Consider the following 12,921-nt stretch of genomic DNA (forward strand, 5'->3'; position numbering starts at 1 on the left):
TAGACATTACACTCAAACGGGGACAACTACTGTTGCACGTGGGAATAATAACAGGGAAAAGTCCTTCACAAAGGGGTGGTGGCGTCCATCCCCCTTACATGTGTGTATTTCTTGCATGATGTGGAGAAATATGTAAATACCTCAAACCAGCCAAATCAGTAGACTGCACTGTTTCAAGGTAAATCGGATTCAGGTCAATGGGATACTGCCCTTTAGGCCTCATTCATCAGACATCAGTGTTGCACGAACATGTTGCATCCATTTTTTTTCCAGTGAAAGAACACGTTCACATTATAGTCTATAGTGTTATTCACTATTCCATGTTTTCCACAGACCATATGTCCATGCAAAACACACACTGAGACATGTCCATTTTTTGCTGGCAGCTCAGGTGAGAAGGGCCAGTATGGATCTGTGAAAAAACGCGTACACTACACGGATGGCATCCATCTGTCATCAGTATGCTGTCCATGTTTAACACTGCAAAGTCTAGGAGAAGCTTTGGAAATTACTTCATTCTTTCTTTATCCATCTGTGAAAACATGGATGACACACTGATGATACCAGCACCATGTTTAAACATGGATGTGTGACTGAAAACTTACTAAGCATTTCATTCAGCTAATCAATACCCTGCTCTGTATTAAAGAGATGCAAGAATCCCAAATCAATGCGGTCTATAGATGAGGTCTCTGGTTTCACAGGTATGAAGCTACTTTTCAGAGTTCTCTCATTTGTCAGTTGTGGGTGGGGGAAAATAAACCAAATAATCATGGTGGCTGCTTCTTTGAGATGTCTGCTCCAAGTACTGTATATCGTTTATATTTCAAAAATGGGACCCGCGCCTGTGATGGCTTTGTCTAATGATACAATTATTCATGACAGGGTACTTGATAATTGGTATCATTCATCACACAAATGGTGTGTATAATAAATTCCAAATAAGGTGTCTATATGTGTATAACTAGGGGTGGGATTGAAATTAACAGGTTCCTTGTTTGTGTTAGGGTGATCACAGCCCCTCTTTCATACTGAACCTCTCTCTGAAGATCATGATTAGTGACCCCTCACTCACACATAAAATAAAAGTAAGACTAACCAAAGCTAAAGGCACATGAAGTACTGAAAATGTAGTAGGTGTTCTAATAGTATTCTATGAGATAACACAACCTAGACAGGTTAAAGAAGCAATCACATGAAGTTTATTGTGAATGTATTAGTATACTCACCTACTGCTGCTTTATCTTGGATCCAGCGCCATTCTACTCTTTCTTGGTGACATCACCGCAATTTAGACTAGTCTGCTCACTCTATGCTCTATGCGAGAGCCGGAAGTCTCTTTTACAATGAAAGACTATGGAGCCTTATTCTCAGGCTTACATTATAAAAGCCACTTCTGGGTCATGCGTGACCCAGACAATCTGCAGAGGGAGGACGTCACTGAGAAGAGGAGCGGAACGATGCTGGAAACAGGAGAAAGTGGTGGTAGGTGAGGTATATTAATACACTCATGTTACACACCATACACATATTTAATGAAAAAAAAAATTCATGGGCGTGCTTCTTTAAATAAAACTCCTATTTTCTGCCTTTCACCAAATACAAACATTTAATGCTGCTAACATACTGTAACTACAGATGTTGTAATCCTTTAATTTGTCAGATGGCAGACTACTTTAGTAACATAGTTTTGTAGCACTTCATCTGACAAGTTATGGATTGCTACATGTGTACAGGATAAGAACCAATAACAGTACATCAATGCAGCACCAGAATCACCTTTAGTACATGAATACAGCACCTAGATTAGTTCAGTGATCAACTGAAATGTCTGGTCAGCCCCCAATGAATAAATTTGTGTGTTGTTGTTGATAGACTTCAACAGACTGCAGTCTATACAGGAACCACAAGTTTCACAAATAAACATTTACATTCAGGTACTTTACAGGTGACCTTTTCTCAAGATGTTGTTCTCATCCTTTCTTCTCCATTTAGTCCAGACACCATTATAACTTTTTATATCTACAACTCGTCTCTGCATACTTCTCTATTCTATGGCCTTCTGCAGCACATGCCTATATGGTGCACTAAAAAGGATTGGTCACTTTCTCTTGTTAGTGCAGTCTTCCACACGAACCGATCAGCAGTTCTGTCCATAACCTGGCTGCCGATGGAAGGGCATGTGACCAGACAAATGCATTAGCCTCCTCCATTAAACAAGTAACTTTCAAATATGAGGTGTTTTACAATTGGAGGAATCTGATGGACTGGCCAGCAGTGATGAGCGAGCACTATAATGTTCGGGTGTTGTTACTCAAAACGAGCAATTCCTCATGCTCGTTTTGAATAATGAGTATAATAGGAGTCAATGGGAAATCAGAACATTTTTCCAGCAAGGAGGTCTGGGGGCAGTGAAAATGTCGAATGAAATGGCAAAGTGCCGAATGGAAGGAAAACATGCAAAAGACTCCCGGAAGCATCTCTGACTCCCAGATCGCTGCTGAGAACAATGGTGTCACACTTTTATTCTAAAGATGGATAATAAAACATTACAATTCAAAGAGGAATTGGCATTTACAAGAAAAAAACTACAAAAAGCTTTCATTCCTGTTGATTGACTTGTGTATAAGGCAAAATTTAAAAAGGATTTAAAAAGCATAATGATTTAAGTAAATCAAAATGTAAATTTTTATGAAAAAATTGGAAATTTCAGTGTAATTTATGAAGGAATCAAGAACTGACCAAAAAATAGATGGAAGAAGGACTCTGATACACCATGTGTTAGACATTTAAAGGTGGGCCTCATACACATTATGTTCAAATTATCATGTGGTACACCTAGACTCATAAGGCTATGCACTAAGTGTAAATCCTGCCAAAAATTACAAGCAGGGTCATCCGTACACATTTGAAGGCAACAACTAGAGGGCCTCAGTCAAATATTAAGAAAGCGTAGTACTTGTGGTACTCCTACACTCAGAAAAGACTCTGCACACATTGCAAAGCCAGAAAAAAATTATAAGCAGGGTCATCCATAAACCTTTGAATGCAACAACTGGAAGTCAAGCAAATCGTAATGCTTGGGTTCTCGACCCGAGTAACGAGTATAATGGAAGTTAATGGGAAAATTTTCCGGCGCCCCCCCTTTACCCGGAGGTCTGGAGGGGTTTAAAAATTGCTCAAATCAATGGAACAGTGCTGAAATGGCATGGGAACAGCATGGGGAAGACCCCTGGAAGCATCTTTGAATCCTAAATTGCTGCTAGTAACAATGTTGTCAGACTATTAAGCCGCTTTTACGGACTGACAATAAAACATACAAAACTGAAGCTAAAATGGATTTTATTTGAAAGAGTGTTAAACATGATTTCCAGGATAATGACTTGTATAGAAGGCAAAATAAATGAGAACAAAAAATGCTCCTCCACACCTTGGACTATATTCACACGTAGTGTTTTTGCACGTTCGCATTGCTTTTAACGGTGAAAAACTTTCACCAGTAAATGTAATTTTAACATTTTAACCCCTTAAGCCCCGCGGGTGGTTTGCACGTTAATGACCGGGCCAATTTTTACAATTCTGACCACTGTCACTTTATGAGGTAATTACTCTGGAACACTTCAACGGATCCCCCTGATTCTGAGATTGTTTTTTCGTGACATATTGTACTTCATGATTGTGGAAAAGTTTATTCGATATCACTTGCGTTTATTTGTGAAAAAAACGGAAATTTGGCGAAAATTTTGAAAATTTTGCAATTTTCAAAATTTGAATTTTTAAGCCCTGAAATCAGAGCGATATGTCACACAAAAGAGTTAATAAATAACATTTCCCACATGTCTACTTTACATCAGCACAATTTTGGAACCAAAATTTTTTTTGTTAGGGAGCTATAAGGGTTAAAAGTTGACCAGCGATTTCTCATTTTTCCAACAAAATTTACAAAACCATTTTTTTAGGGACCACATCACATTTGAAGTCACTTTGAGAGGTCTTTATGACAGAAAATACCCAAAAGTGACACCATTCTAAAAACTGCACCCCTCAAGGTGCTCAAAACCACATTCAAGAACTTTATTAACCCTTCAGGTGCTTCATAGGAATTTTTTTGAATGTGGAAGAAAAAAATGAACATTTAACTTTTTTCACAAAAATGTTACTTTAGACCCAATTTTTTTTATTTTCACAGGGGTAACAAGAAAAAATGGACCACAAAATTTGTTGTGCAATTTCCCCTGGGCACGCAGATACCCAATATTTGGGGAAAAAACACTGTTTGGGCGCACTGTAGGGCTCGGAAGGGAAGGAGCGCCATTTGACTTTTTGATTGTAAAATTTGCTTGAATAATTAGCGGACACCATGTTGCGTTTAGAGAGCCCCTGTGTGCCCAAGCATTGGAGCTCCCCCACAAGTGACCCCATTTTGGAAACTAGACCCCCCAAGGCACCTATCTAGATGCATAGTGAGCAGTTGCAACCCCCAGGTACTTCACAAATTGATTCGTAAAAATGAAAAAGTGAAAAAAAAAACACTTTTTCATTGTTACAAATCAATTTGTGAAGCACCTGGGGGTTCCAACTGCTCACTATGCATCTAGATAGGTGCCTTGGGGGGTCTAGTTTCCAAAATGGGGTCACTTGTGGGGGAGCTCCAATGTTTGGGCACACAGGGACTCTCTAAATGCAACATGGTATCCGCTAACAAATTGAATGGAAAATCGGCTCAAATTGTTAGCGGACACCACATTGCGTTTGGAGAGCCCCTCTGTGCCCAAACTTTGGAGCTCCCCCACAAGTGACCCCATTTTGGAAACTAGACCCCCCAAGGCACCTTTCTAGATGCATAGTGAGCACTTGGAACCCCCAGGTGCTTCACAAATTGATTCATAAAAATGAAAAAGTGTTTTTTTTTTCACTTTTTCATTTTTACGAATCAATTTGTGAAGCACCTGGGGGTTCCAAGTGCTCACTATGCATCTAGATAGGTGCCTTGGGGGGTCTAGTTTCCAAAATGGGGTCACTTGTGGGGGAGCTCCAATGTTTGGGCACACAGGGGCTCTCCAAACGCAACATGGCGTCCGCTAACAATTTGAGCCGATTTTCCATTCAATTTGTTAGCGGACACCATGTCGCGTTTGGAGAGCCCGTGATGTGCCTAAACAGTGGAGCTCCCCCACAAGTGTCCCCATTTTGGAAACTATACCCCTCAAGGATTTTATTAAGGTGTATAGTGAACATTTTGAACCCAGAGGTACGGCACAGAATTTGTTTACATTAGGTCATCATATTGAATAAGTTGTCATTATTCTTGAGCGCAAGTGCTCGCTACTTGAGTTTGCATCGGGTACTCAGGTATGCACCATGTACAGCGTGTGCTCGAGTGACATGCTCGAGTCCCTGCTCCGCATGTTTCACGGTTATTAGACACCCAAAAAAAAACATGCGGGGATCGCTCGTGCATGGCAGGCAATCCCCGTAAAGTTTTTTGGCCGCGAAGCATATGGGGCAGAGACTCGAGCATGTCACTCAAATACCCACGATACTCAATGCATACCAGAGCACCCGATGCAAACTCAAGTAGCGAGCACTTGCTCTCAACACTAGTCGCCATATCGTCATCTTTTTTTCTTACTTTTGAAAAAAATCCCAACCCCAGCCCTAACCCTAGCACAACCCTAGCCCCAGCACAACCCTAGCCCCAGCACAACCCTAGCCCCAGCACAACCCTAGCCCCAGCACAACCCTAGACCCAGCACAACCCTAGCCCCAAACCCAGCCCTAATCCTAGCCCAATCCTAACCCAAGAGTTTATTTTTGACGCCGTTCCTTGTGCGGTATAAGTGATTAGACGACTTTATTCTTCGGGTCGGTGTGATTACAGCAATGCCAGAATCATATGGGGTTTTTATGACTGACAGCTGTCACACACTAAAAGACGCATTTTTTGTAAAATCTAGTTTTTGCATCGCCATATTTTGAGAGCTATAATTTTTCCAGATTTTGGCAGACAGTCATGTGACGGCTCGTTTTTTGCGGGATGACTTGACGTTGTTATTGGTGCCATTTTCAGGCACGTGACATTTTTTGATCGCTTTCTATTCCGATTTTTGGGAGGCCGAATAAACAAAAACCAACAATTCAGGAATTGTTTTTTTTTTTTTTTTTAATTCTGTTCCGCGTGTGGTAAAATTGATGAGGTAGCTTTATTCTTCGGGTCAGTACGTTTACAGCGGTACCACATTTGTATCATTTTTCTATGTTTTGGCGCTTATACACAATAAAAGCTATTTTATAGAAAAAAATATTTTTTAGTATCGCTTTATTCTGAGAGCTATAACTTTTTTATTTTTCGGCTGATGGAGCTGTATGGCAGGTTGTTTTTTGCGGGACGAGATGACGTTTTCAGCGGTATCATTTTTATTTATATGCGTCTTTTTGATCGCGTGTTATTCCACTTTTTGTTTGGCGGTATGGTGATAAAGCATTGTTTTTTGCTTCGTTTTTTTTTTTTTTTTTTACCGTGTTCACTGAAGGGGTTAACTAGTGGGACAGTTTTATAGGTCAGGTTGTTCCGGACGTGGCGATACCAAATATGTGTACTTTTATTGTTTTTTTTTTATTTTTTTTATAATAATATTTATTGATGGGTACATTATATTTTTATTTTTGGTGTATTATTTTTTTTATTTTTTTATAATATTTTTGCACATTTTTTTTTTTTCCACTTTCACACAGTTTATACACTTTATTACTTTGTCCCACTCTGGGACTTTCACTTTTTTTTTCTGATCGCCTGCATGGCACAGGAATGGAGCACCATCCCTATGCCATGAAGGCTGTCAGAAGTGCACAGTGTGAAGATTGCTTGGAGATGCACTGCGCATGTCCAAGCAATCTTCCTGCTCTCTGGTGACCCGGATGTTGTCATGACGACATCGGGTCGTCATGGCAACACCCGGGAAGCCTTTGCAGACTGCGTTGGAAGCCGGAAGAGGAGGTGAGTATCGCCGATCACCTCCCCTTGCCCCCGCAATGCCGCGATCGACTTCGATCGCAGCATCGCGGGGGTTAATGTGCTGGGAGCGGTGCAGGACCGCTCCCTGCACATTGTCACAGCTGACACCCGGCGGCGATCGCGCCCGCACAGCCTGTGTGCGTGCGCGATCGCGATGACGTACTAATACGGGTCTGGCTCTTAAGTCCCAGGGCACAGACGCGTATTAGTACGTCAGATGTTATTAAGGGGTTAATACATTATATGGAGACACTGGGTCTCCCGTGGATGTAATACTACTCAGACAACACAGGGTGAGGATAAATCAGTGTGGCAACACTTTATTGAACTACCAAACAGTCAATAACCTATAGAACAGTCCCAGCAAATACACAAGATGGTGCAAGTTAGAGTCTCACCCTTCCGTTGCCTGCCGGGAATTGAGCAGTGAGTTATGTGGCCAGGTGACCTGATTGTCCCAACCTGGATTTCCTCATAACGTCTCTGAGAGTTCAGTGATAGTCAATGGAGCAGATATGTATTCCTCTTGATGGAGCCATGTGTCCAGGTTGCTGTTTACAAAAAGACAGCCAAGAGACTGTTCAAAGTCTCTCTGATACTGAGGCATATGCCCCTTACATAGCTCACCATTGTCATTTCAAGCTCACATCCACAGGTTAAGGATAAGGGATGATATTATTCCACAGGGCTCGAGTATCCACAGCTCATCCCCCAATGTTGATTTGCAAACACTCTACAATGGTATTTACCATATTTAGCAAACAATATGTTGTAGGCGCTGATATAAGATGTAAATAACAGTCATTACTCAGTTAACAAATATCAACTCAAGTGATCAATATTCAGGATTATTGAAACAAATAGTCTGTGTTAATTTAACCAAAGTAGAGCACAAATTCAAAAGTCAACATAAAAATAAGAGCGTAGTTCTCCTGGCTTACTGATTTATACGTCTGGGTAATTAAGAAGAAATGCTGTGTTGTCACACCTTATCTGGCCATGTGGTGTGTGACACATGATCAGACACATCCTGATTCCGGTTTCATTTAAGAAAGAGGGACTCTGAAAGTCCCTTTTTTTTCCAGGGCCATCAGGCGGCCCTCACTATTTGTAGAGGGCCAACAGGCGGACCTTACTATTGTTAGAGCACCAGCAGGTTGCCCTCACTCAACATTTTAGAGGGCCTGCAGCCAGCCCTCACTGAGCATTTTTGTAGGGCCAGCAGCTGGCTATGCCTTGCATAGCCGCATATTGCTACTGCAATATAATGTTTCCATCTGAGGTGGTAAATTTTTTTTCTTTTTTGCACATATTCTATAAAGCTTGAAACTTGGAGGGCCAGCAGGCAGCATCCACTATTTTTAGACAGCCAGCAGGCGTATTGTGGACAGATGAGACCAAGAGATCTTTTTATTAAAGCAGATTATTCAACTGTTTACTATTACTGAACAAGCATGTGTTTGGACTAATGGTGAAATCGACTGCTGTGAGACTGCCATTCGTTAGTCAACTAGGCTGAAGATTTACCAATTACAATATATAAAAACAAAGACAAATATTTTAAACACCATATTCTCTCCTAAAATACATATGCTTTTTATTTTTTTTAATGGGATATAAAAATATTTTACAAAAACGATAATGCATGGTTATATGCCAGGAACATTGCCAATGCTATCCCCAACACATGTGAACAGAGTCTAAAAGATATTTTTGTAATCTCTATTTCCCCATTGCTGAAATGGGCAATTGTTCATTGGTAATGTTATAAGCCCTTCACAATTTGGCACAATCATTTTGCTGTTTTATTCAGGATGTAACGAAGTCCAAAGTGTAATTTTGGACTCTGCCTAATTTGAAGGAAGTATCTCTGGGGCAAATCTGAATACCTTTTTTTTTTTTTATTTTTTTTTCAGGGGTTCAGATTGCAGCCCCCTATACACTTGAATAGGGGAACAGGAATGGCCTGAACATTGTTTTTGTGTCTGGCTGTGCATTTCAGGACATTTTACAAAGATATAATTTAACTCAAGCCAAACCTCTGACTCCTCAGCTTCCCTGACCTCCCGACTCCTCAGCTTCCCTGACCTCCCGACTCCTCAGCTTCCCTGACCTCCCGACTCCTCAGCTTCCCTGACCTCCCGACTCCTCAGCTTCCCTGACCTCCCGACTCCTCAGCTTCCCTGACCTCCCGACTCCTCAGCTTCCCTGACCTCCCGACTCCTCAGCTTCCCTGACCTCCCGACTCCTCAGCTTCCCTGACCTCCCGACTCCTCAGCTTCCCTGACCTCCCGACTCCTCAGCTTCCCTGACTTCACAGCACTGCCTCACTACTGAGCATGTACATAAAGTGCAGCACAGATTCATCTCACTGCCTCACTACTGAGCGTGTACATAAAGTGCAGCACAGATTCATCTCACGGCCTCACTGCTGAGCGTGTACATAAAGTGCAGCACAGATTCATCTCACTGCCTCACTACTGAGCATGTACATAAAGTGCAGCACAGATTCATCTCACTGCCTCACTGCTGAGCGTGTACATAAAGTGCAGCACAGATTCATCTCACGGCCTCACTGCTGAGCGTGTACATAAAGTGCAGCACAGATTCATCTCACGGCCTCACTGCTGAGCGTGTACATAAAGTGCAGCACAGATTCATCTCACGGCCTCACTGCTGAGCGTGTACATAAAGTGCAGCACAGATTCATCTCACGGCCTCACTGCTGAGCGTGTACATAAAGTGCAGCACAGATTCATCTCACGGCCTCACTGCTGAGCGTGTACATAAAGTGCAGCACAGATTCATCTCACGGCCTCACTGCTGAGCGTGTACATAAAGTGCAGCACAGATTCATCTCACTGCCTCACTACTGAGCGTGTACATAAAGTGCAGCAGATTCATCTCACTGCCTCACTACTGAGCGTGTACATAAAGTGCAGCACAGATTCATCTCACTGCCTCACTACTGAGCATGTACATAAAGTGCAGCACAGATTCATCTCACTGCCTCACTACTGAGCGTGTACATAAAGTGCAGCACAGATTCATCTCACTGCCTCACTACTGAGCGTGTACATAAAGTGCAGCACAGATTCATCTCACGGCCTCACTACTGAGCATGTACATAAAGTGCAGCACAGATTCATCTCAATTTAAAGCCGAGATCCTTAGATCAGGAATAGAACAGACCTTTATAGGACATTTCATACATTTCCCAAATTCTTATTAAACCATTTACAGCACATTCTGCATTGTACCACTGAATCCAATTTATTATAGATTTTAGGAATCCGTCCATTTTATACCAACTCCACCAAAATGGACACTGACTCCGACTCCACAGCCCTGCTACTGAGCAGCATTCTAGGGGGAGAACCTTGTAATCGCAAGTTCAAGTGGGTTTCTACATGAAACCTTATGTTTAGCATAATGATAAATTAAAGCAGCCATCGAATGATTTAGTGTTTTTATTAGCTGTTGTTTTATCCCCCCAGCCTTCTCATGTGCTGCAGGGCAATACCTAGACATGGCTGTGCAAGAATGTACTCCATGTGGAAAAGGAACATACTCCTTGGGAACAGGCGTTCATTTTGAGGAGTGGACAGAACTTCCACATGGATTTAAGAGCTATTCAAACAACGTATATGGAACAGAGTACGGGAACTGCAGCATGTAAGTAGTGTAACATTCAGAAAAAATCCTGTTAATTTTATCAATGTTTTTATATTTGTATCTAGCAAAAAAGAATAAGGCCTCATCCAGTGTCAGTATTTTGCCTCAGTATTTGCTAGCCAAACGTGGAGTGAATCACAACTATTGAAAAGTGAAAATCTTACTGTTATAGGTTTTGGGGCCAATTCATCAAGATTAGCACAGCGCAAGCTCGCGCTACACCAGCCTTGACAGGGTAAACGGTTCTGAATTCATTAAGAGGCACATGCCACTTGATGAATTCGGCGCCTCTACTAAGTGGTGTGTGGGTCTATGTGCTGCACCAGAAATACTCCTCCAGTCTTTGACATTTCTGGAGTAGAGAACACGGACAGATTTGATCGTACATTTTGGTGAAGTTGATCCAAAATGTTAAATCACCCAAGTCACAAAAGATATATTGCACAATCCAAAGTTTTTACACCCTCTTTTGTGGCGTAAAAATGTTGATGTATTAGTTCCTTTTGCTTTGTATATTCTACCAGTGGTGTAACTTAATACTTGTGTGCTCCAATGCAAAATTTCCAATATACACTGCTCAAAAAAATAAAGGGAACACTTAAACAACAGAATATAACTCCAAGTAAATCAAACTTCTGTGAAATCAAACTGTCCACTTAGGAAGCAACACTGATTGACAATCAATTTCACATGCTGTTGTGCAAATGGAATAGACAATACATGGAAATTATTGGCAATTATCAAGACACACTCAATAAAGGAGTGGTTCTGCAGGTGGGGACCACAGACCACATCTCAGTACCAATGCTTTCTGGCTGATGTTTTGGTCACTTTTGAATGTTGGTTGTGCTTTCACACTCGTGATAGCATGAGACGGACTCTACAACCCACAGAAGTTGCTCAGGTAGTGCAACTCATCCAGGATGGCACATCAATGCAAGCTGTGGCAAGAAGGTTTGCTGTGTCTGTCAGCGCAGTGTCCAGAGGCTGGGGGCGCTACCAGGAGACAGGCCAGTATACCAGGAGATGTGGAGGGGGCCGTAGGAGGGCAACAACCCAGCAGCAGGATCGTTACTTCCGCCTTTGTGCAAGGAGGAACAGGAGGAGCACTGCCAGAGCCCTGCAAAATGTCCTCCAGCAGGCCACAAATGTGCATGTGTCTGCACAAACGGTTAGAAACCAACTCCATGAGGGTGGTATGAGGGCCCCATGTCCACAGATGGGGGTTGTGCTCACAGCCCAACACCGTGCAGGAGGCTTGCCATTTGCCACAGAACACCAGGATTAGCAAAGTCGCCACTGGCGCCCTGTGTTCTTCACAGATGAAAGTGAAACCAGGTTCCCACTGAGCACATGTGACAGACGTGACAGAGTCTGGAGACGCCGTGGAAAGCGATCTGCTGCCTGCAACATCCTTCAGCATGACCGGTTTGGCAGTGGGTCAGTAATGGTGTGGGGTTGCATTTCTTTGGAGGGCTGCACAGCTCTCTATGTGCTCGCCAGAGGTAGCCTGACTGCCATTAGGTACCGAGATGAGATCCTCAGACCCCTTGTGAGACCATATGCTGGTGTGGTTGGCCCTGGGTTTCTCCTAATGCAGGACAATGCCAGACCTCATGTGGCTGGAGTGTGTCAGCAGTTCCTGCAAGATGAAGGCATTGAAGCTATGGACTGGCTGCCCGTTCCCCAGACCTGAATCCTATTGAGCACATCTGGGACATCATGTCTTGCTCCGTCCACCAACAGATGGAGCCCCACAGACTGTCCAGGAGTTGGCGGATGCTTTAGTCCAGGTCTGGGAGGAGATCCCACAGGAGACCATCCGCAACCTCATCAGGAGCATGTCCAGGCGTTGTAGGGAGGTCATACAGGCACGTGGAGGCCACACACAATACTGAGTCTCATTTTGACTTATTTTAAGGACATTACATAAAAGTTGGATCAGTCTGTAGTGTGTTTTTCCATTTTAATTTTGGGGGTGACTCCAAATCCAGGCCTCCATGGATTAATAAATTTGATTTCCATTGATGATTTTCGTGTGATTTTGTTGTCAGCACATTCAACTTTGTACAGAGCAAAGAATTCAATGAGAATATTTCATTCATTCAGATCTAGGATGTGTTATTTGAGTGTTCCCTTTATTTTTTTGAGCAGTGTATATATAATGATCAAAGTTAACCTATGTTATATAGGGCCAAACTCATGACAACTACTTTTAAAAGATTTAGTCA

General features: G+C 42.4%; 1 protein-coding gene across 1 annotated transcript in view; it reads left to right on the top strand.

The window, feature by feature from the left end:
* Positions 1–12,921, top strand: part of ELAPOR1 (endosome-lysosome associated apoptosis and autophagy regulator 1) — a 266,746-nt gene that overhangs the window by 79,759 nt on the left and 174,066 nt on the right. Inside the window, exon 3 of the mRNA XM_073666607.1 lies at positions 10,513–10,690. Within this exon, the coding sequence (XP_073522708.1) occupies positions 10,513–10,690 (178 nt within the window). The remainder of the gene's footprint in view (positions 1–10,512; positions 10,691–12,921) is intronic.

This window comes from Phyllobates terribilis, unplaced genomic scaffold (assembly GCF_046119375.1).
Source record: "Phyllobates terribilis strain yellow unplaced genomic scaffold, ASM4611937v1 Scaffold_2__4_contigs__length_985480577, whole genome shotgun sequence".
NCBI lineage: Eukaryota > Metazoa > Chordata > Amphibia > Anura > Dendrobatidae > Phyllobates > Phyllobates terribilis.